Below are 20,883 nucleotides of genomic sequence, written 5' to 3'. Positions count from 1 at the left end.
CCTTTTTAAATGGTCATATATGAAAAAGAAGGAGGAAGGAATTGGTGTTTAGTAATTCAGTTCAATTCGGCTTTATTTATACAGCACCAAATCACAACAACAGTCACCTCAAGGTGCTTTACATTGTAATGTAGACCCTACAATACAGTGAAAACCCAACAATCGTATGACCCCCTATGAGCAGCACTTTGGCGACAGTGGGAAGGAAAAACTCCCTTTTAACAGGAAGAAACCTCCAACAGAACCAGGCTCAGGGAGGGGCGGGGCCATCTGCTGCGACCGGTTGGGGTGAGAGAAGGAAGACAGGATAAGAGAGACAGAGATTAGTAACTGATAGTAAGAAACTTGATTAATTGTACAAATCTGATTGGCTCTGACACTGCTTACATTTACAACTAGACTTTCTTTAAGTCACACAACAATGAGAATAAAGGAGAGCAAGGATGGTTTAAAACCTGTGGCTCACAGTTTATCAGACCAGACTCATCTGTGACACCAAAGCCAAGCTGGCAGCGATACATCAGCAGGACGTCATCACTTACCAGACCAGCCTGGCAGACAGTGGCACTCCCCAGTGGTAGCTTGGCAGCCGTCGGCATGAACACAATCACACCTCTTCAGGCAGCCAGGCCCAAACGTGCCCATCTGCACAATGAACAAGTGCCAACGGGCAAAGAACTGTCAGGGGAATCTCCTCCACATTTGGCCAGCCCAGTCAGAGTGAGACAAAATACTACACTGGCAATGTGATGTTGTGTAGACAGCCTGGTGGGCTGGCATCGCAAAGACAAGAGGGGTACTTTTCCAATATGCAGATTGAAGCATACAGAGGGCGAGGTAAGGGATTCAAAGCTGGACACTTCTACGGGCTGCTTAATCAGAAAACAGACAACCCGTAGAATTATCAGCCGTATGATTTGAGTGTCAGTCTTATCAAAGACGCCATTCGTCTCATCAGTGTGACATGGACTAAACACAGACCAGACTTTTCTTATCTTGGAGAGCATTTATGTTACACAGTGACAAAGTGACATCTGTGACAAAGTGACAACCACTGCTTTTATTTTGTTTATATTTTATATGCATTCAGTGTGTTATTGCACACTTATTAATTAAGATCTCCATTTACCTTTATCTGCTGATTTGTTGTGACAGGTTATTTTTATTAAATACACAATAACAATATATGTTATATATTTGTTTACATTCCAGTTTCCCCATCGAGCTGAGTCATAAAAGCATTATTGCTGTTACTCTGTGCACTTGTGTGCAGGTATGGTGTCTGACAACATCCGTATTCAAGGTTCAAGGCTGTTTTATTGTCGCCCTACAGAGAAAACTGTCTGAGACTAAAGACACTGCTGTATAGGACAGACGTGTCACAAAAACAGCGCTCCCTGTTGTCTTGTAAAAGGATGAATCTATTTAATACCTGGTTTTCCAACATCTTTTACAACTTCAAGGGTAAATATTATATATAACTCCTGCCAGTATCTCCAGATACTCACCGGGCACGGTTGGTCACAGCGCGCCCCCTGCCAGCCAGCCGTGCAGGTGCAGGATCCATCTGCAGGGTTGCATTTTGCTCCGTTGGCACAGTGACACGTGGCATTGCATCCTGGACCCCAGGTTCCTTCGGAGCAGGGGATGGAGCAGTCCGGACCTCGCCAGCCTGCAGACCCACAATCAACTGTAAGTCTTTGTTTTCCTTTTGGCCAGTTTTCCTTCATGATTGTTTTTCTTTACTCATCACCTTCTTTGCAGAAACAAGTTCCATCAATCGGTGAGCAGTCCACATAGTTTTTACAGGAGCACTCCAGGGAGCAGTTCTTGCCATAGGTGCCACTTTTACAGGGATTTTCACAGTGAAGCCCCTGCAGTAACCCCCAAAGTTTGGTTTACATGAAGACACAACAGGTATAGAAAGTGAGTCATGAGTCGTTAATCTACTCTACCACTGACCGTGAAGCCCGGGGCGCAATGGCATCGTCCTGTGGCCCCATCACACACCCCTCCATTCACACAAAGACACGGCTCCAGGCAGCCATGACCATAGAAACCATGAGCGCAGGTCTCATTGCAGTATAGTCCCGCCCAGCCCGGTTGGCATGTGCACTCTCCTTTCATTGGATGGCAGCTGGAGAGTGTAAGCAGACATAAATATGAATGGAGCAGTGAGAAACAGAGGACCTAATGCCAAAGAAAACCCACAGTCAGCGCCTGTCTACATGTACTTCAGTACTTGTCTTCATACTGCAGAGGGGCATGAAACCACTTTAAAGAAATTATATTTGATGCTGCCATTTTTCTGAGCTGGAGAATAATCTCATTGGTTGACTTTATGGTTGATGGAGCCACTGCAGCATAAGATGTTAATCAGGCTCCGTGATGCCCACAAAGGCCTGAGAAATGAAAACATCTGTGGCTGTGTGGTCTGCTTAAAGCAGCTCTTTAATTACATTTTGTGCTGCAACATTATGATACGATATGATAACATTTAACCTATACTTGGGAATTTCCAGGTAAACCTAACTGGATGAAGATCCTGGAATAGACAAGATTATTATAGGAGATCTCATTTGGTCTCATTTGGGAAGGATCCCTCAGAAGGACTTGGAAAACATGGCTTTCTGGCTTAATATAAGCACTGATGGATGGATGGTTGGATAATATAAATAACATGCCATCAGCCTCAGTTAAAATGGTGCAATACTATGCAGATAAAGTAAATAACACATATTTATGAACCAGTTATTATAATATTATTGTTCAGGATCTTTTTGAGAAATATCTGAGAGTGTTGTGAACACGAACTATATAATTAATAAAACTGTGTGTCCTGTAAAACCTACAACATTATTAAAAGAAGAAGAAAAAAACCACCCTTTGGTTAAACAGCGCAACATAAAGTGTAGAACAAGGGTAGCGTCAAATATGTGAATTCAAATTACAAGAATGTTTTTTTAATTTTTCACTTCACACTGCATGCATCACTATTCAAAGCAGTAAATGAAGCTTTTGCCAGACTCATGTAAGAGCTGCTCTTACCTGAGTGTGTGTTTGTCCTGACAGAGACACGTGCGCTCACAGTGCATGCCATATATGCCGTCTGGGCACATCCTGTCCCTGCAGTGCGGACCACTGAAGCCCGGCTCGCACAGACAGGCTCCATCGATGTTGTAGCAGCGCGCACCGTTAGCACAGTCGCACACGCCTTTACAGTCCTGTCCGTAACTACCTGCAGCACACTCCTCCTTACACCTTAATGCAGGAAAACACACAGACAGAAAAAAGCTGGGGCAATGGGATAAAATATACAAATGTGTGTTTGAGCACAGTATGCACAAACCAAATCTAAACGTTCTGCATTCCTGTGCCTCTGCTGTTTGGTTTTGCCTGAATTTTGGAGAAAAACATGCTTAAATTACTCCTGTTCACTTACAAGAAATCATAACCAGGCTGCCTTTTAATTTGAAGACAAAAAAAATGGATGACAGTGTCAAAACAATTTAAAATGCTTTCTCCAGTCAAAGGTTTCAATTGTAATGTCGAGAAGACAACTTTTCTCTGTCGGTGACTAATCCAAACATTAGACGTGGCACCGGTAAGCATACTGGAGAGGCACCTGCACAGGAAAAGCAAGAAAAGGCGGAAACAACCACATGCTGTCCAAAGATCCACTTTCACTTGCTTACCTGTGACCAGTGAAACCTTTAGCACACTGACACTGTCCAGTTTCAGCGTCACATTTTCCGTTGTTGTGGCAAACACACTCCTCAGTACAGTTTGGCCCAAACCTTCCTTCTGGACATCGCTCGGTACAGACTGGACCCTGAACAGCAGAATGGAAAAATCATTAAGCACACAGAAAAACAAAAAAGACAAATGGATATAGATGCGTTATTGCAAAAATATGAACTAAAATGCCATCGGCTTCTGCACTCACTGAGAAAATAATGAGCTGTCAGATGGGCTCGCAATCAGAACAACATGTGCAAGTCATGCAAGTGCATCCTTTCAAAATGTCAGTGTTACAAAAAAGTGACTGTTTTTCCAGAATTCGAAGCCAGCTGGAACATGAAACACGAGCTAATTTAAAACCTGGCAACCTGCATGAGTAACAGAAAAGTGTGAGCTAAAAGCCTCAAAATATACCGTCCATCCAGGTGGGCAAGCGCAGATCCCTTTGCCTTTACAGATGCCACCATTCTGGCACGGGCATCGCGCCTGGCATTTCCTCCTACACGAGGTCTCACAGCTGGGGGGAGAAAAAAGATGGCTTAATGTCTCCTGACTGCAATTAACTGCTTTTAGCGACAAAAGACTGCATTTGTGTTGGTACATTACTCAGAAACCTGCAGTACTCATTTTCAGCTCCATTAAAAAAAAATTGTAGAGCGGTGTTGAATATTACGCAGTTCAAAATAAACCTTATCAATCTTTAAACTTTCCAGGGTGGACTTGCAGACTCCATGAATGTGGAAGAACTGAGATGAAAAAGGCAGCTAGTTTATTCATCCTTTTGAAAACTGATTGATGCTCAATAAAGAAGAAACATATATTTCACAAGCTATAGGACCTTCTGCCGTCTGGCAAATTTCACCGGAAATGGGTTAAAGGGCGTCTTTCACTTGGACTTATGGTTCCAGCTTTTTTTTTTCTTTAATCTTGGCGAATATTTTTTTCTTTTCTTTAAGTTTCTTTTCAACTTAAAGAAAAGAAACACTTTGCAGGCATGTTCTTTATATTGTGGTTTTGTCAGCTGCACATCCATGATTTAAATCTCCCGTTTCTCTGCATCCCAAAGATGCTCTATTAGACTCAGATCTTGGGATCATTTAAACGTTGTTATGCTAAATAAAAGCTGCTCAGTATAACCTGAGCTTTGTTACATGGTGCATTATCCTGCCGGAAGCAGTCGTCAAAAGAAGGTTGCACTGTGCTCATAAATACTTGATGTTTACTTGATGCTAAGGGCCTCAAAGTGCGTCAAGAAAAATATCCAACACATCATTACAAAATCAACAACAAGCTGAAGCTTTGATCCAAAGCAAGATGGATCCATGCTTTCATGTTGTTTACACCAAACTGTGACCCTGCCATCCAAATGTCACAACAGAAACAGAGACTAATTAGATCAGGTAATATTTCCCAAACTGTTGTCATCTGATTTTGTTGGGTCAGTTTCCTGTTTTTAGCTGACAGGAGCGGCATCCAGTGTGGTCTTCTGCTGCTGTAGCCCATGTGTGTTGTGCATTGTGAAATGTTGGTCTGCGTACTTTTGTTGTAACAAGTTGTGAAAATACAGAAAAACATAATAGATCAACTTCTGGACTCAATTTTAGAATTTTTCCTGCAGTTTTTATGTCTAAAAGTAGCTGAATATGTAAAAAGAATCAAGATGATCCATCAATTCCTCTTCCGGTAATGCGGAATGTGTCTTTAACCAATCACATTAGAGATTACAACCATCGCAAGGATATTACATTTTCTAAAACGGATGATATGAAAACGCTACAAATGCACACAATTATTGACCCAGATTTATCCCCTAATCTCTGTTGCCAAGCCGCCTTTTTTATTTAGCTCAAAGTGGAGTGTTGTGCTTTCACATTGGCAGAATGAGAGTTTCCACTAATGTGTAGTGGGGAAATGTTTTTACTGCTTACTCATCCTCAGGGGCATCTAAAAAACAGGGCGTAACAGATGACTCATGGAGTACAGAGTAGACCATCGGGGTCTCTTTTCAATCTTCGAATTAACTCACGGAAACAAATAAAAAGATGGATCAGCAAAGAGGAAGATGAGGGTCTAACATACCTCTGGAGAACATTCGGGTAATTAAGTAGGGTCTAATCAAGTGCTGTAATAAATGTCTCCCAAAAGAAATAACTAACAAAGTACAATATTCTAAAAATGGCTCCTAATGAAAAGGAAAATACACTGTTAACTTTTAGCAAGAGCGACTCGCAGAAGGCTGCTAAAATATCCGAACTGTTAGATGGATTGCAATCTAATTTTATACAGGCACTCATGGCTTCCCAATCCTAAATTCATCCCACCGCACCTCCATAATAAACGGGACCCAAAAAATCTGCTGCCAACGTCTCACAGAGGTCCAGGCCCCGAGGGGTCGGAGCTATTTTGGTGTGCATCTCTTCAGCATTTCTAATTAGTGTGTCAGGCATCATTCTGATTTGATTAACTTCTTGGTTACCGCTAACACAACTGCTAACAAGGTATCAATCTTCAAGCTGTATATTTTCTTGCATCCGATAACCTAAATATAGTCCCACAAATGTCTAGTGTGATCTTACTTTTGCTCACCAGACGCTTTCAGCACATTAGGATGAATATCTGCTTCGACTCTTAGGATTAATCAAGAATCTGACCATATTTCTCCATCAGAATTTCTTCCATAGCCTGGAGCTGAAAGTCGATTTTTGTACCTTACATTCCCAATAATCATCTACTAACATTTCTTCTAGTGTCACCACAAGGTTACTCACAGACTTTAGATGTGCTTTCAATATTTATTCCCCAAGCAGAAATGTGAAATAACTGCCTACCCTTTGAGTTTTAATCCAGCACCATCATGGGGCCAGAATTTGTGAGATAATTGTCAAAGTATGCAATATATACATATACAAAGTACAGACTCGGCTGCTAAGAAAATGTTAGCATTAACAGATGAAGGAAAGCTGGTGAATATGGTTAATGTCGGCACTTTGGATTTGTCATTTTGTCATCATCGTGCTTGCACAGCTGTGGTGTCTGTGAGGTGGCCTCATGCAAATCTCACCCAAGAGTCAGATTTTGAATGAAACTGAAAAGTAAGGTCTTCATAGAGAAACATTGCCAATGTCTGTAAATTTTTATCACTTTTTACAAAGTCAGTGTTGGATTTTAGAAATTTGCTAAGCTGTTTTGTTTGTTTGGACTTACTAAGTCCCTGTGAATCCATCCCGACAAATGCACTCTCCTGTTGCTTTATCGCAGGATCCTCCGGTTGCACACTTGCACCTCTGCAGACAGCGCTTCCCAAATGTGCCTGCTGGACACGACTCTTCACAGTAGCGTCCATTGAACCCTGGAGGACAGCGACATGATCCCTTCACAGGGTCGCAGAGAGCTCCGTTCTCACACTTGCACTGCTGCTTGCAGTTCGCTCCCCAGTGTTTATCGTCACAGTCTGAAAGGTCAAAGGGCAAACTCAGTATACTGAATCATGTAAAACATTAGCCTTTTCCAACATTTTTATATATCTTTTGATTTTGTTTCAAACTGAAAGAGTTAGTTCCTATATAGATCTATACCGCAATCATGGTATTGGCTTGCTCAGATCATACCTTCAGATCTCATATGGGGCACATGTAACCTGTTTCAGCCTGCTGCACAGCTTCTCCTTGTAATTGTCTGACTTAATGTCACGTCTGCTGCCATGCATGCTCTGTCATCTACTGGGGCTCTTGTTGCAGCTCTCCACGTATGACCATAGCTTTTCTATAGCTCTTAACTGCAGCCAGGGGGGTAGTAACGAAATAAATACAGGAACCTGCAACATGGGCTCCTCTTCTTTGTGTTTGTGCCGTTGTTGGTGTTTAGCTCTGGGGAATATAAAAAGATCTCATCTGGAGTGGAGTGAGGCCAAGTGTTAAAAACTTTTTTGATCCTTGATGCTTCATCTTTGTTCCCCTTTTCAAGCCAACTTTTCCAGCCATGAGCATTTGACCCACACATAACTCTCTCACCATAAGGGGATGAATCGCTGGCTTTTTTAGGACTTCCACAAGCTCGTCTCTGCATGGGCTGATGTCCCACAATCCCTTTGTGTAGACAAAGACAAACTGACGCAGGACCGTAAATGGCGCATTGAGGGGTGTTCAGAAAGAAGAAGACTAGCAACTGTTCAATGACCACAGACCCTGGAATGTCATTGAAATTCACCAATTTGCAGAGATGAGTCAGAGTAACACTGACCAATGAGAAGAGAGCACACCCTGAGATATGTTCTTCTCAACTTTGAGGGAAGCAACTGAAGCAACTGCCAACAGGAGAAATTGATACCACTGACTGGCATGTGATGAGGTGAGAAATACAAGTACAACATACATAATGATGTTCTAAAGTCTAAGTGAAACAAGCAATCACTTCATATGTGGATGAGACTTTAGGAAGAACTGGCAGGATGCAGAGCAGAGCCACGCGGCCCGATTACAGCAGATGGAAACGATGATCTTCTTTCTGCTGAAGTGGTCCTGATTGATCTCAGCTAAAAAAGGATTCAGCTCAGCTTTCAAACACGTCTTTCCAAAAATCAGACTGAGCATGTGTTTATACAGGACATCGCATTACTGTATTTATTCTGAAGAAAAGTTGTCCTTTTGTTTTGTTTTTTTCCACAACCCCCACAGCTCGTGCAGTCACACGACTGCACACACTCACACGACGGAGCTTCTCACTTTCATTGCCCACATTTTCCAGTGATTTAAACCAGTCGTTTTCCAGTAAAACCTCCTGCTTCTCTAAACAGTGAGTCAAAGCCACTCTGCGATGCTGGAAATGAAATAAAAACACCGAGTCAAAATAAAATTACACATGATTATTGAAACTTGCATACGGTGCAAGTATGATGATTTTGTGTCCGTTCTGTTGCTCCTAATTGATTTTCCTCCCCACACACTGTTATGTACGCTCAAATATATGATGTCATGGGAAACAAACAGAAACAAATGTGATTAGATTCTGTGCCCTGTTCAACAACAACAAGAGAGGGAGTGTCTGATGCCATTCTTCCTCAACCAAATCTATCCCTTTAGCTCGCAAATGTTACGTTACTGGCAGATAATTTGGAATTGGCAGGGAGATCTGCATGGAGAGGATTTTAATGGAAAATAATGCAGGAGCCTGGTGATTGGCTCTCGAGGCTTGTACGCAGAGGAAATTCACACAAGGTTTGGATTTCAGTTCATGATGAAGAGATCTTAGTCCATGGAGAGAACCCAGATTGGTCATGGGTGCATTCTTAAAATTTCTCATCAATTACCTCGACTATCTTGGACATCGGAGAAAACGTGATATCCAATAACACTGACGTAACTGATGGATGGGAGTCGGTTATCTTCTCCAGAGCTAAAAGTGTTTCCAACAATTTCACGCTGACCTGCAGTGAATCATCCTCTGCTCTGTGAGCTACACTCCATGCGTGTACGTGTCTCACTCCCACCTTTGCCGGTGTTGAACATACGCCCGAGCACGGCTTAGAAAAATACAAGGAACTGCATTGACTGTTACTCTCAGCATGTACAGCCAAATTTGTCGTGGAGCAAATCGCGCTGCCACAGACTGTAGAGTTTATTGCACTTACTCGAAGCCTCTTTTGTTTAAAAGAACTTCACTTGTTCTCTGTGTGGGCATTGGAGAAGGCAGTATGTCACGTTGAGTAACGAGAAACTCAGCTGGAGCAGCGATTATGTTTACACAGACATTCTCCAGGGCACCAGGGCAGATTTACTGAAGGGCTCTGAGAGCTGACTGCTGATACAACCAGCAGTTGTTTGAGTGAGTGGATGAAATTTACCAGAGTGGACGTGAACAGGAAGCTATAATCCCATTTTTATTAGTCTTACTGTGGAAATTGATTTTCAAGAGGATAAGTAATCTGGTTATATGTGAATTTAAACTTTCGATACAATGATTATAAATCCCTTTTGCCATGCTTGTTACTTGGGCTTTCAATATCGGATATGGACAATTTATTCTTGATATAGCTGTATAAGAGGTATCAAACATGCAGTGGTCTGATAGTGCTGCTACTGTATCAGCTGCATTCGCTCAAAGAAAAAGAAAAATGTCTTCAGTGGAGACATTGGCCTTGTTTCTGTTGCAGGAAACTGTTTCATCTGTTGCATGTTTGTGCATGCTCTTACTGCAGAAACCAGCCTGTAGGACCTCTTTCTGAGTTCTTGCCATGAGAGAAAACAAGCGCAGTCACCATTTAAGGCATGTCTGAGCTTCCCCCAAAACTGCTGAGTCTTGCTCAACGCTGATTATGAAAACTCAGAAAAAGCTTTCTTTCATGTAATCACATCCTCCTCCACATGAATGCAGTCGCATTGGGAACCCAGTACAGCTTAAATCAAGTTATGGAAACATATTTTCACATGTTAACATTAGTTGCTATGACTTTGCTCACTTGTCTCCGAACCCTCTCTTTTTCTGCTCTCTCTTTACTGCCCTCCTAGCGTAAGGGTTTTCAGGACATACATGCAGCAAATGTTTTGCTCATGTTGACATGTCTTAATTTGCACAAATATGGATTTCCCCAGCTTCCATGTAATCATAGCATGTGAAAATGTTTCTTTGCTTTGGTGTGAAAGAACAGTGAGTGCAGGCTGCTGTAATATCAAACACTAACATTTGCCAAATACAGTAGTTGGATGTTATAACCGACAATACAACTTATTAAATTGTCTCACTTTTTTTTAAACTGAACTGAACAGTCAAGCTGTTGCAGTATTGCTGCATCACATCATGAGACACATGGTTTCAGTGGAAACAGAACAGCCAAAAGGCCCAAACAGGGCTCCGTCACTCTAAATGTTCGCACCACCAAGTCTCTGCCAAACCTGCAGCGGCCAATAGAATTATCCAAAACATGATTCTGTATGTCCTTAAACACATCTAAAAAACTATGTTTGGATACGGATGCTTTAGATTTATGTCTAGTAACTTTGCAACTGTAGATGTCCACAACTGGATATTTGCTGACAACAGTTTGCAGTACAACAATGGATTAGAATCAAGTACTGCTTCCAGTTGGGAACCAGCTCTCGATTTCCATGAGAATTACATGACTCCAAGACTATCACCTCCGTTTATCAGAGCTGGCATAGTTTTCCAACAGCTGCACATTGCAAAACAATGACTTCAAACTGAGCCATTAGTAGTAGGCAGTAGAGCCTCTGCTTACCTGATTCACATGGAAGCATTTTTATTCCGTTTCTACTCAGTGTTACGAGTTTGAGAGTTAGCAGGCTCTTCTCCACACAAATATGATAATGAATCGGTTCATAATATGACACATAACAAGAATCAAATGCTATCAAACAAATCTTATCATCACTCCCTCATTGGAGATGTGATTTCTGAGCTCCCAGCTGGCTGAGTCCTTCATCAGTTAATTATTCACATCTGTTTGTTTCACGTACTTTAGCCAACCTATGTCCAGCACTGATTTAATCATTATAATAGAGTCAAAATTGCCCAAACGTTGATGTCAAGGGAGCATTGAAGGCCCATTTTCCTTTCTAATTGTTTGCATCTGTGAACCTGCCCTGTGCCTGATAGGTTATCACAGTAACACATGCAGAAATGATGGCCTTCAATTTTGAACTATGAAATATCTGAGAAACACATTTTCTCAACTTTGATTAGAGAAATTTATCCTACAGAATAAAAGTGTGGCGGGGGAGGCTGGGATGAAGTTGGTACGGAGGAGAGCTGGTAAAGGTGGTTGAGTTTAAAAATCTAGGATCAACCACCCACAAAACAGACAGTCCACAAGAAAAATGAAGAAGACAGTGCAGGCAGGATGGAGCTGAGTGTCAGGGGTGATGTGTGACAGAAGGACAGCTGCAAGAGTGAAAGAGAAGGTTTCCAAGATGGCAGTGAGACCTGCTGTGATGTTTGGTTTGGGGATGGTGGCGCTGACAGAAAAACAGGAGGCCGAGCTGGAGGTGAGTGACCAGGATGGACAAGATTAGAAAAGACTGGTGTTAGACAGACAGTTTGAACAAGTGCAGAGGAGAGAGTGGATATACTGGACAAAGCATAATAAAGACAGAGCTTCCAGGCAGGAGGAAAAAAGGAAGACCACAGAGTCATGGATGTAGTGAAGGAGGACATGGAGAGACTTGGTGTTACATAAGAGGATGCTAATAATAGGGTGAGATGGAAGCAGATGAGCCCCTGTGGTGACCAATAAAAGGAAGCAGCCATATATATATATATATATATATATATATACAGTTTTTTTTTAATCAAAGTGACATTATCCTAAATTGCAAACCTTAAATATGGATTTTCACGGGATCACACGGCTCTTATGCACCTCACACTTGCATACATACACATGAATGATCCTATAAAACAAACCTTGCTACTCAACTTGTGGCAGTAAAACTACAAAACAAGCTTAAATTATAAATTAATTTGAGTTCTTATTGATATTTCAGTGGCATTGGCGTTCTGTCCCTGCGTATGTACAGCATTAAAAATAGTTAATCTTGTAAAAAAGAATTTCTAAATAAAGTTAAACAGAAAATCCTCCTCCCTTCTGAGTTGAAGATATGACTATTTAGCCACAGGACGAGTCATTAATTTGACCACTACTGTGATTCAAACTGGAATCTGCATTACTGCATGCAAGTAAAGCCACTAACTGCTGCACGCTTCAGAGCTGGCATGTGTTCAGTGTCCTTTATGAAGAATGCAGACAGACATGATGGGAACATTCTTCCTTTTCCCGTGTGTATTGTCCAAGCAGCGCCTTGGGTTTTGCTTGCATCCAAAGTCCACATAATCTCCTGATCACCTAACAAGCAGCACTCACTGGTGATTTTTGGAATTCACCCTTCAGGGTCCCTGAAAAACCTGCTGGGAGCTAGAAAATCTATCCGTGAGGAATACCAGAGGCTTCATTGCCTGTTTGTCCATTTCATCCCAACCCCCTCCTCTATTTTTTTGTCACGCTGAGCCATGTCCCCTTCTAAATCTAGTCTCTATATTCAGAAGGTTTTCAGTATGAAAACATTAGGCCCCTCTCCTCTTTCCCACAGCTAACTAGCTCAACACACAGGCATCCAGGAAGTGTGGGGTCATATTTTGCCAAGAAAGACTCCATTACAGGAGCCAAGAAGAAAAAGGAGTGGAAGAGGAGAAAAGAAAAGAAGAAACTTAAAGTGAGGGTTAGGGTAGCAGGGAGGTGTAAGAAGAGACAGAGAGAAGTGAGCCATGCAAAAGAAGGAGAGTGGGGTAACATTTTCCATTTCCTCTTCCCATCATCCCACTGTCAAGGCATCAACCGCTACCCGCTAAAGCTAATTCCTGCTCTCTGCAAACGAATGGGGGAAAACAGAAGAGGGGGGGCTGTGTACTGTTGACCCAGCTGAGTGCGATGAAATGGGCCTGAATATAGTGGAAAACGGGGGAAACAGGAGCCCCTTAAAAATGCAGCTCTGAGTTCACACTCCACTGTTTGGATGATCAAATTTAAAAAGATTTCAAAAAAGGCAAACAGGGTTAGATTCACGACTCTCAGTGGTTATATAACCATTTCTGCTGACTTCAGTTCTGTAACAGGAGCCAAAAGGTGCAGCAGGATCAGCCTTAACTCTTCTTTATGGACTCCTTTCTGTGCATGAAACAGGACTTATCTTACCACCTCTTCACTGCTTGTGTTTGTAGGTAGTGATTGTTTTATTCCTTTTATTTTGACAGCACATGTCTGCTTTTTTAAGAAAAGCTGACTTGACATTGCTTCTTCTTTTTTTGTCAGTAACCGTGAACGAACGTTGGAGGTTCAGCTCAGCCTCCTTGTGGACTAGTAAACTGGTTTCTGGACTGAGTCTGATATAAATGAGTCACTGCTGTGCATGCAGTAATGCTCCCTTGCTGTTTCCATTGGAGAGGCTTCAGTGTGTGATGGAGAGGTGTATGTGAAGATCAGCCACTTGACTAATGGCCATTGCTCATTTCCTGTTGTGAATGTGAAGTGTATTTTTTTCTGTGGAGCTGAAGGGAAAGGGAAAGAGACGAAAGCAACAGGAGAAACAGCAAATGAGAGAAGAGACGAGAGTGAGGAAATGTCTGTAAGCGAGAGGAAGGCTGATTCATACCACTGGAGCAGTCATCTCCTCGCCAGCCTCCCTCGCACTGGCAGCGATCTGGAGCGACACACCGGCCGTGGACGCACTCCTTAGTGCAGCGTGCTGTTGGTGAGAAGGAACAGAATTAGAAACAGATTTGTGGAGAAGGGTCAGGGTTTTAAAGAAGCTTTAATGTTTACGTTATCTCAAGCTTTTGGCCAGAAAATTGGATAATGTCACAAAAGCACAGTCGTTTTTTATTTAACCAGGTTCCACTGAGGCTGGTGACCTCTTTTTCCAGAGAGACCCGCCAAGTGCTTTCAATCAGGACGATCCAACATCAGGCACGCAAATAAAACTGTTGTAAAAACCAGGTTACAAAGTATGAGGGCACAAAGAAAATGAAGACTTACTAAAAGACAGGTGTGTGTATGAAAAATTGACATGCGCAGTTTTTAAAAAGCAATGCATAAACCTGCATTCTTTCTATCTGCAAGCAAGGGGTGATCAGTCTGGTGCAGGAAGTAGTCCGTTTATAAATGAGAGAAAATGACGCTCACTAAACACCAGATTATGGTCTCAGCGGCAGGTTTGACTTCTGCATTTTATTGTAAATTTCAAATCCATCTCGTCACATACAATAGGCCACATCGTATCTTAAAGACCCATGTATCAGCCCAACACTTCACTCTCAGACTGCTTGTGTTTCCAAGAATTTCTAAAAGTGGAATGGGAGGCAGAGCGCTCAGCTATCAGCTCCGGGTTTGGTTTCAGGAGACAAACGCCCTCTCTGAGAGTCTGCCTTCTAAAGAATAGCCTTCAAACTTTCCATGTTTGATAAAGCATATAGTTAGGGTTGGATATAATGACCCTAGACCATCCCGTAGTTATGCTGCCATCCATTCAGCCATGCCCAGTGACTTCCCATGACGCACTAGGTTTTTCTTCTCCACACCTATTTCATTCTCCATGTGTTTATATTACTACTGGATATCATCAGATTTTATCTTCTGACAACCGTGTGTGTTCTTTCCTGTCTCTTTATGTCAACCAGTGGTGGCAGATGGCTGCCCCTCCCTGAGCATGGTTCTGCTGGAAGCCTCTTCCTGTGGAGAGGGAGTTCTTCTTTCCCACAGTGGCCAAGTGTTGCACTATGAAACTGTCTGATTGTTGAGGTTTTCTTTCTAATTCTGTAGGAGCTTTACCGACAATATACAGCACCTTAAGGTGACCATTGTTGTGAACTGGCTTTATATAAATAAAACTGAACTAAACTGAAGGTTTGGGGTTTATTTTAAAAATTATAGACCTATAAGTTACCTTCCAACTTAACCTTTCAAATCACTGCAAAACAACTGATCCTAAAAAAAACTAAAAACATATCTTTCTTTATGGTACAGACTGAAGCCATTCACATGCAAACAACCATTTATTTAATTAATAGTCTGATATGTTGCTTTTTTCAGTCAGTCTGGTATCACTGCAAAATCCCTTCACATCATAGCTCAGCCAAGGTATCCTTGGTAGAAGTATCCCCATGCGCTTACCTGCTGCTCTCTGGCAGGTAGCTCCAAGCCCTCCTGGGTTTTAAATGCACCTTAGAACACACATGCATCAACACTACAATGAGCGGGTGGAGGGAGGTTTGGAGTCTTCTCTCACCCCCGTTCTCTGCGACCTGCTGGAGCGGGGGGGCTAGGAGGAGGAGTTGGCCGTCCGACTGCGGTCTGGAGTGTGGGGCCTCCCTGCTGCTGCGGAGTCGGGGCGGTCTGCCTCCCCCCACCGCAGGGAAAAGGGTAACACCACCTGGGTCTGGGTGCAGTTCCCCCCCTCCAGGGGCAAGGGTACCTAGACCCGGGGCTTAGAGTACGCTTGGGGAGTGTGATCGTGTGTACAACGTCTCTTTATGTCTGTCTCCACGTTGGTTGAGTGTGGAGTAAGTGCATATGAGAGCACGAGGGTGGGAATGGATGTTTGTATCTGTGTGTGCCTGTATATCTGTGTCTATATGTCAGGTTGGGTGTCAGACGCCACCTCTCTGGGGACATCTCAGGCCCTCCAAGGTATGGAGGCCTATCTCCCCCTACCACCACTTCCCCTGCCAGTGGCGGACTCCCTCAGACGTCGGTGCGTTGGTGGTTCTTTGTATCCGGGGATGGGCGTCCAGGTACACACCGGCTCACTCCTTGGCGGCCGCTTATCGGGGCCTGGAGCCTGGGGCTCGCTCGGGCCACTTCGGAGGTGGGGTGCCCCCGGCCTCTCGGCCTGGGGCTCGGTCACTCAGGCGCAGCTGGCTGCCGGCGGAGCTCACGGGCGCGTCACTGCAACTCCCCCTGGCTTCTGCTCCGCGGCTGCTGAGTGAGCCCTCATCTGGGACTCTCCTCAGCTCTTTCTGGGACAGTGGCGCGGCTGCCCCTCTGTTGGTCTTCCTTGGTCTCTTGTGTTCTGGGGGCCTCTGGATGTCTGGAGTTTTGATCTCCTCCACACCTGCTTCACGCCCTGGAGGACGGGGCTGTGGCCCCCCCACACCCTCTAGCAGATTATTACATGAAGGAACCTTTTAAAAAACAAAAAACAAGCGCGTCCATGCTCACAGGTGTACACACGGGTGATCACACCCACAAACTACACCCTTTTTGGCTCCTACCTCAAAGCACACTGTGTTCTGTTGTGCTGCACAATAATGTTTAACATTTAGTATTTACTGTCATATTCCCATATATCATTGTGATGTTGTTTATTCTATTACTCTTGTTCTCTTCTGCTTGTTTTCTTTTTTCTTTCTCAGCAGGTGACCCAGGTGATCGATATATGCATTTTTTTTTCTTTTTTTCTTCTTTTTTTTCTTTTTCTGCTCATTCTGTTGGTTTTTGGTTTTTGCCCTTCTCCCCCGTCCCTCTTCTCAGCTGTTTCTCTTTCCCTCTTTCTTTCTCCCCTTCTTTCCCCCAGTCAAGTCTGTCCCATATTCAGTAAGTGAAAATAAAATAAACAATAAAAGGTGAATCAAATGGACCATTATGGCAAGGCTGGGATGGTCAGTTTGGTAAAGTAAATCCGTTGGGCATCTTTCTTTGCCTTTAGACAACAATTCTGATGGCAAAAGAGCCAAACGGGACAGGCAAAAAAAAAAAAGAAAAAAAAAGAAGTATCCCTTGTTATCATGCTTGGTTTCAATAAACCGAGGTGGTGATGATCAAAATGACCAACTCAAGGCTTTAAAACCAGAGTCCATTAACCAGTTGGTGATGTTGCATTACCTATGTCCGTCTTTTATATACAGTCCAGACTAAAAGAACAATTTACTGCTAGGTTAGTTAAGCCTTTTACCTAAAGGATACCACATATTTAACTCAATTTGTTTCTGCAAACTCATACTGGCTGCAGTAGCAAACATACTGTTTTCTCTTCATACGCTGGAACAGGCAGCGGGAGATGTGTCTTGGGAGATTATGATTGGACGATGAGCTCCATGAAATCACTCCGAAGATATGAGGGTAGTTTGTCCAGCATGGCCTCGTAAATAAAAACATACCCATGACTCAAGAGCGAGATGGCCGGCCAACAGCAGACTACAGGACACGGCGATGAGTTATTGGTTTAAAAGTTAGACTTGATGCGCTGTGATGAGTCCGGTTTACAGAGACATTGCAATGATATGTGAATAAGACGTTGTCGTAATCAATGGCAGCAAAAAGCTTTTTCCTGGCTTTGAAAGAACAAACTCACTTTCACTCAAATCAAGTTTGAGTCAGAGTCACTGTCTGCCACTGAAGACTGCAAGAAACAAGCTGAAGTAAAGAAAACAATTAAACTGCAGATTATTTTGTGGAATCATTGTGTAAAAGTCTGCAAAATCTCTTTAAAGTAAAACAAATAAAAAATAACAGATGACTTTCCAGAAGCTGGGACGACATCTTCAGACGTCTTCTGTGCAGCTCCAAAGATATTCAGTTTGCAATGATGCAAAACAGAAGTGCACCAAATCATCACAAAAATGACAAATTGATTTTCTACTGCTTGGTTCATTGATTGATTAATCCTTGCAGCTAAGCTTTTTCCATTTCCATTTTTTGTAAGATTCCAGAGTTACTAATTATGCTTCATGTCGGCATGATTTTGTTCTTTTAATCATTAAACACCATGAAATAGATTTCAAAGCAACAAATCCGAGTTGTTTATACAATCAAAATCTATTCAACTGTATTATTTCCCTGTAAATGTATTCCACCCATCGTAAGCGGCGCACGAGCTGCCAGCTCGACAGCTGGGCTCAACCATGCAATTGAAAGCTCCAGCGTTAAGATGCCATTCAGACTGTCAAGGAGCTTCCTTGTAAAAAGAGTCTCTCAGCTGTGCGCAAGCCAACATCATAAATGGCTCTGCTGTTAATTAAGTGAATTCAAACATGCATTTATGACTGGAGACTACAAATCTCTTTAATTTTTTTGTTACAAAAGCGTTTTCTCTGCTGACAGCAACGTGCTGCGAATGCACATGTTTTTCTTTCAATTCAAACTCAATAAACAGTAATTTTACTGATTACTTTTTCCCCTTTAATTGAAGGCGTGCGGATACTGGGGGAGGGAAACTTGGGGATCTAACATGTCATCAAACGAACAAGGTAAACATAATTATAGGTAATTATATATATTTAGAAAAAAAACACTACATTGTACAGAAACTGGGTTCAGAGCTATAGATGACACATCGATGGAGGATATTTCAATTACAAAGCTCAAAACATGCTCATCTGGTTCCGTTCTGGCCTTTCTCGTGTCAGTCATGAAAATCAGAGGTTGGGCTAAAGGTGGCACACAATAGGCAACCGTAAACGCATATTATCTCTGCTGGGCGACAAGCATCCGTCTACAAAATGTCAGTTTTTCAAGCACAAAGCACGCAAGCCTTCTTATTATCATACTTTACTCCTAAGATCATCCAGCGATGAATGGGAAGGTCTGTGAAGCTACTGTAGAATTTCCTCAAACCATGCAGCCTCACGAGTGGTTTCGTGTTATTTATATCTGTCGCTGCTGTTTGTAAGCAATAAGAGAGTGTCAGTGCGCTGCTGACAGCTGCAACAGTTTCAACCTATGCGACGACACTGATCAGTCACATTGTTTAAACCAGCCAAGAAGAGAGTAGCAGCCATGTGGAGAGAGACACAAAGCTCCCGATTAAACCTGCGTCATGTTTCAGGCAAGTGATTGAAGCAAATACCAACAGGACTGAAGAAACTGTTGACTGTGGTAAATACACTACACAGCGTCACCTTTGCAACATCAGTTGGTTACTAACTAACCATCAGCTACAAAGTGATGCACAATGGGTGAATTGCTTTGCAGATCAGGGTTTAAATGTGCACGTATTTACTGCTTTCTTGCAAATTTTAGCCCTTTGCATTAGAATACTTCTTAATAAAGAAGTACTATAACCTTATGTAATATTTACTCATGTCTTAAATTCAATGTGTTTCGTGCCTGAATTCCATTATATCAGTATGTCCAGAGAGCTGACATACTGAGTCTGGACCAATAGAAACATGTCCTTGTATGATGACAGTTGGGTCTCTTCATCGGTGGTAATACACTCAAACAAATATTTTAACCCAGAATGCTGACTTTAACTAACTTTTCATTTTGTTACATAAGTACAATGGAAAATGTTACATTTAATGATATCTGGTCAAATTAAATTGACTTGATTTGTATACATTCAAATCATATTTTCCTTAATGATTAATTACTTGATTTAATATATTTCAGTTTTATTTCACTCACATTTATTGCTTTGTGTCCATGAGGGCAAAGAATTATTGTTTTGAGTGTATCATGAACAACTTTTATATTATTAAAAATACTTTTTTAATATAAACTGACAAACTCAGGCGCCCCACCTTTGTGTGAAAAAGCCGATAACTTCAAACTTCCACCTACAGAGTCTTATTTCTACAAGTGGGGTTAATATTGTGTCTCCCTTGTACCAACAAACCCACTCTGCCCCTTCAGGGCATGGATGGTGGATTTCTGAGTCGTGTGGCTTGCAATGTGAAGCCACAGAAAATTGGGTATGTACCAGTTTATTCCTTGGATGCTCAGTCAGACGGGGATCTTGAGAGGTTGGAGGCAGATTTGGCATATTGGGATCTTTGTCATGTTCCTCAAGCTGGTTCTGAGCAATTTACATTACATTGTTGGGCAAACTGTCCTGGTGGGAGAGGCTGCTGTGGGTGATGAGCGTGTCACACTGTTTAGGTGTACATACACCTTGAGTAACATCTTCATGAGCAAGAAGAACCATGTTTTTCAGCAGAACATTAGATAATGATGAGATTATGAGTTTACCTGTTAAGTTGTTTTGTTTTTGCAGTTCAAATTGTGATGGCATTTAAAAGAGCACCAAATACTTCCACGTATATTTAAGTTGGGGTCATTTAGATGTACAGCAATTATAAGACAACATGATTATACAATACCTGAGGCACAAATCAAATCAATGTGGATGAAAGTTTTAACTTTAATTAAAATGAAGCTGTAAAAATGGATTGGTAAAATTGCTTCACTACTCTATAATGTAATTTTTTTAATGAATTTATTATACTCATTTCCAGCGTCATATTTTTACTCTCTGACTTTACTGAAGAATCTTTGTATGATTCAGGTTTTAATGGGTCTCGGTGCAGCCCGTCAGTTCATCCGCTACCAACAAGCTGCTTTAGCTCCTCTTACTTTAAGGCCACCATCACTAGAGTAGAAAAAATGAATATATAGGATATAGAATACTTACTTATTTAAAAAATGAGCTTACATACTTTATTTTTGCATCATGATACATGAAAACAAGCTGATCAAATGCTGAATTCATACAAATGATGACACTGATATGGAGCATTCTTTGCTTTGAGCTGCAGAGGCAGCAGTGCCGCACGTCTGAACTCAACAGAAGCTTAACTATTGTAACAAAAGTTCCTAAAATGATGTGAAATCTTGGAATGAAAACACATCAAATATATTTT

General features: G+C 42.1%; 1 protein-coding gene across 1 annotated transcript in view; it reads right to left on the bottom strand.

The window, feature by feature from the left end:
* pear1 (platelet endothelial aggregation receptor 1) overlaps window positions 1-20,883 on the bottom strand; it is a 60,188-nt gene that overhangs the window by 12,641 nt on the left and 26,664 nt on the right. The window contains exons 5-13 of the mRNA XM_082552505.1: window positions 13,899-13,991; window positions 6,946-7,192; window positions 4,156-4,258; window positions 3,696-3,832; window positions 3,049-3,261; window positions 1,963-2,137; window positions 1,754-1,874; window positions 1,509-1,672; window positions 543-645 (exon numbers count right to left, since the gene is read on the bottom strand). Coding sequence (XP_082408631.1) covers window positions 543-645; window positions 1,509-1,672; window positions 1,754-1,874; window positions 1,963-2,137; window positions 3,049-3,261; window positions 3,696-3,832; window positions 4,156-4,258; window positions 6,946-7,192; window positions 13,899-13,991 — 1,356 coding nt within the window. The remainder of the gene's footprint in view (window positions 1-542; window positions 646-1,508; window positions 1,673-1,753; window positions 1,875-1,962; window positions 2,138-3,048; window positions 3,262-3,695; window positions 3,833-4,155; window positions 4,259-6,945; window positions 7,193-13,898; window positions 13,992-20,883) is intronic.

Source organism: Aulonocara stuartgranti (assembly GCF_965226115.1).
Source record: "Aulonocara stuartgranti genome assembly, chromosome: 11".
Classification (NCBI taxonomy): Eukaryota; Metazoa; Chordata; class Actinopteri; order Cichliformes; family Cichlidae; genus Aulonocara; species Aulonocara stuartgranti.
The sequence above is the reverse complement of the archived record's forward strand: the minus strand, read 5'-3'. Positions and strand labels throughout refer to the sequence as shown.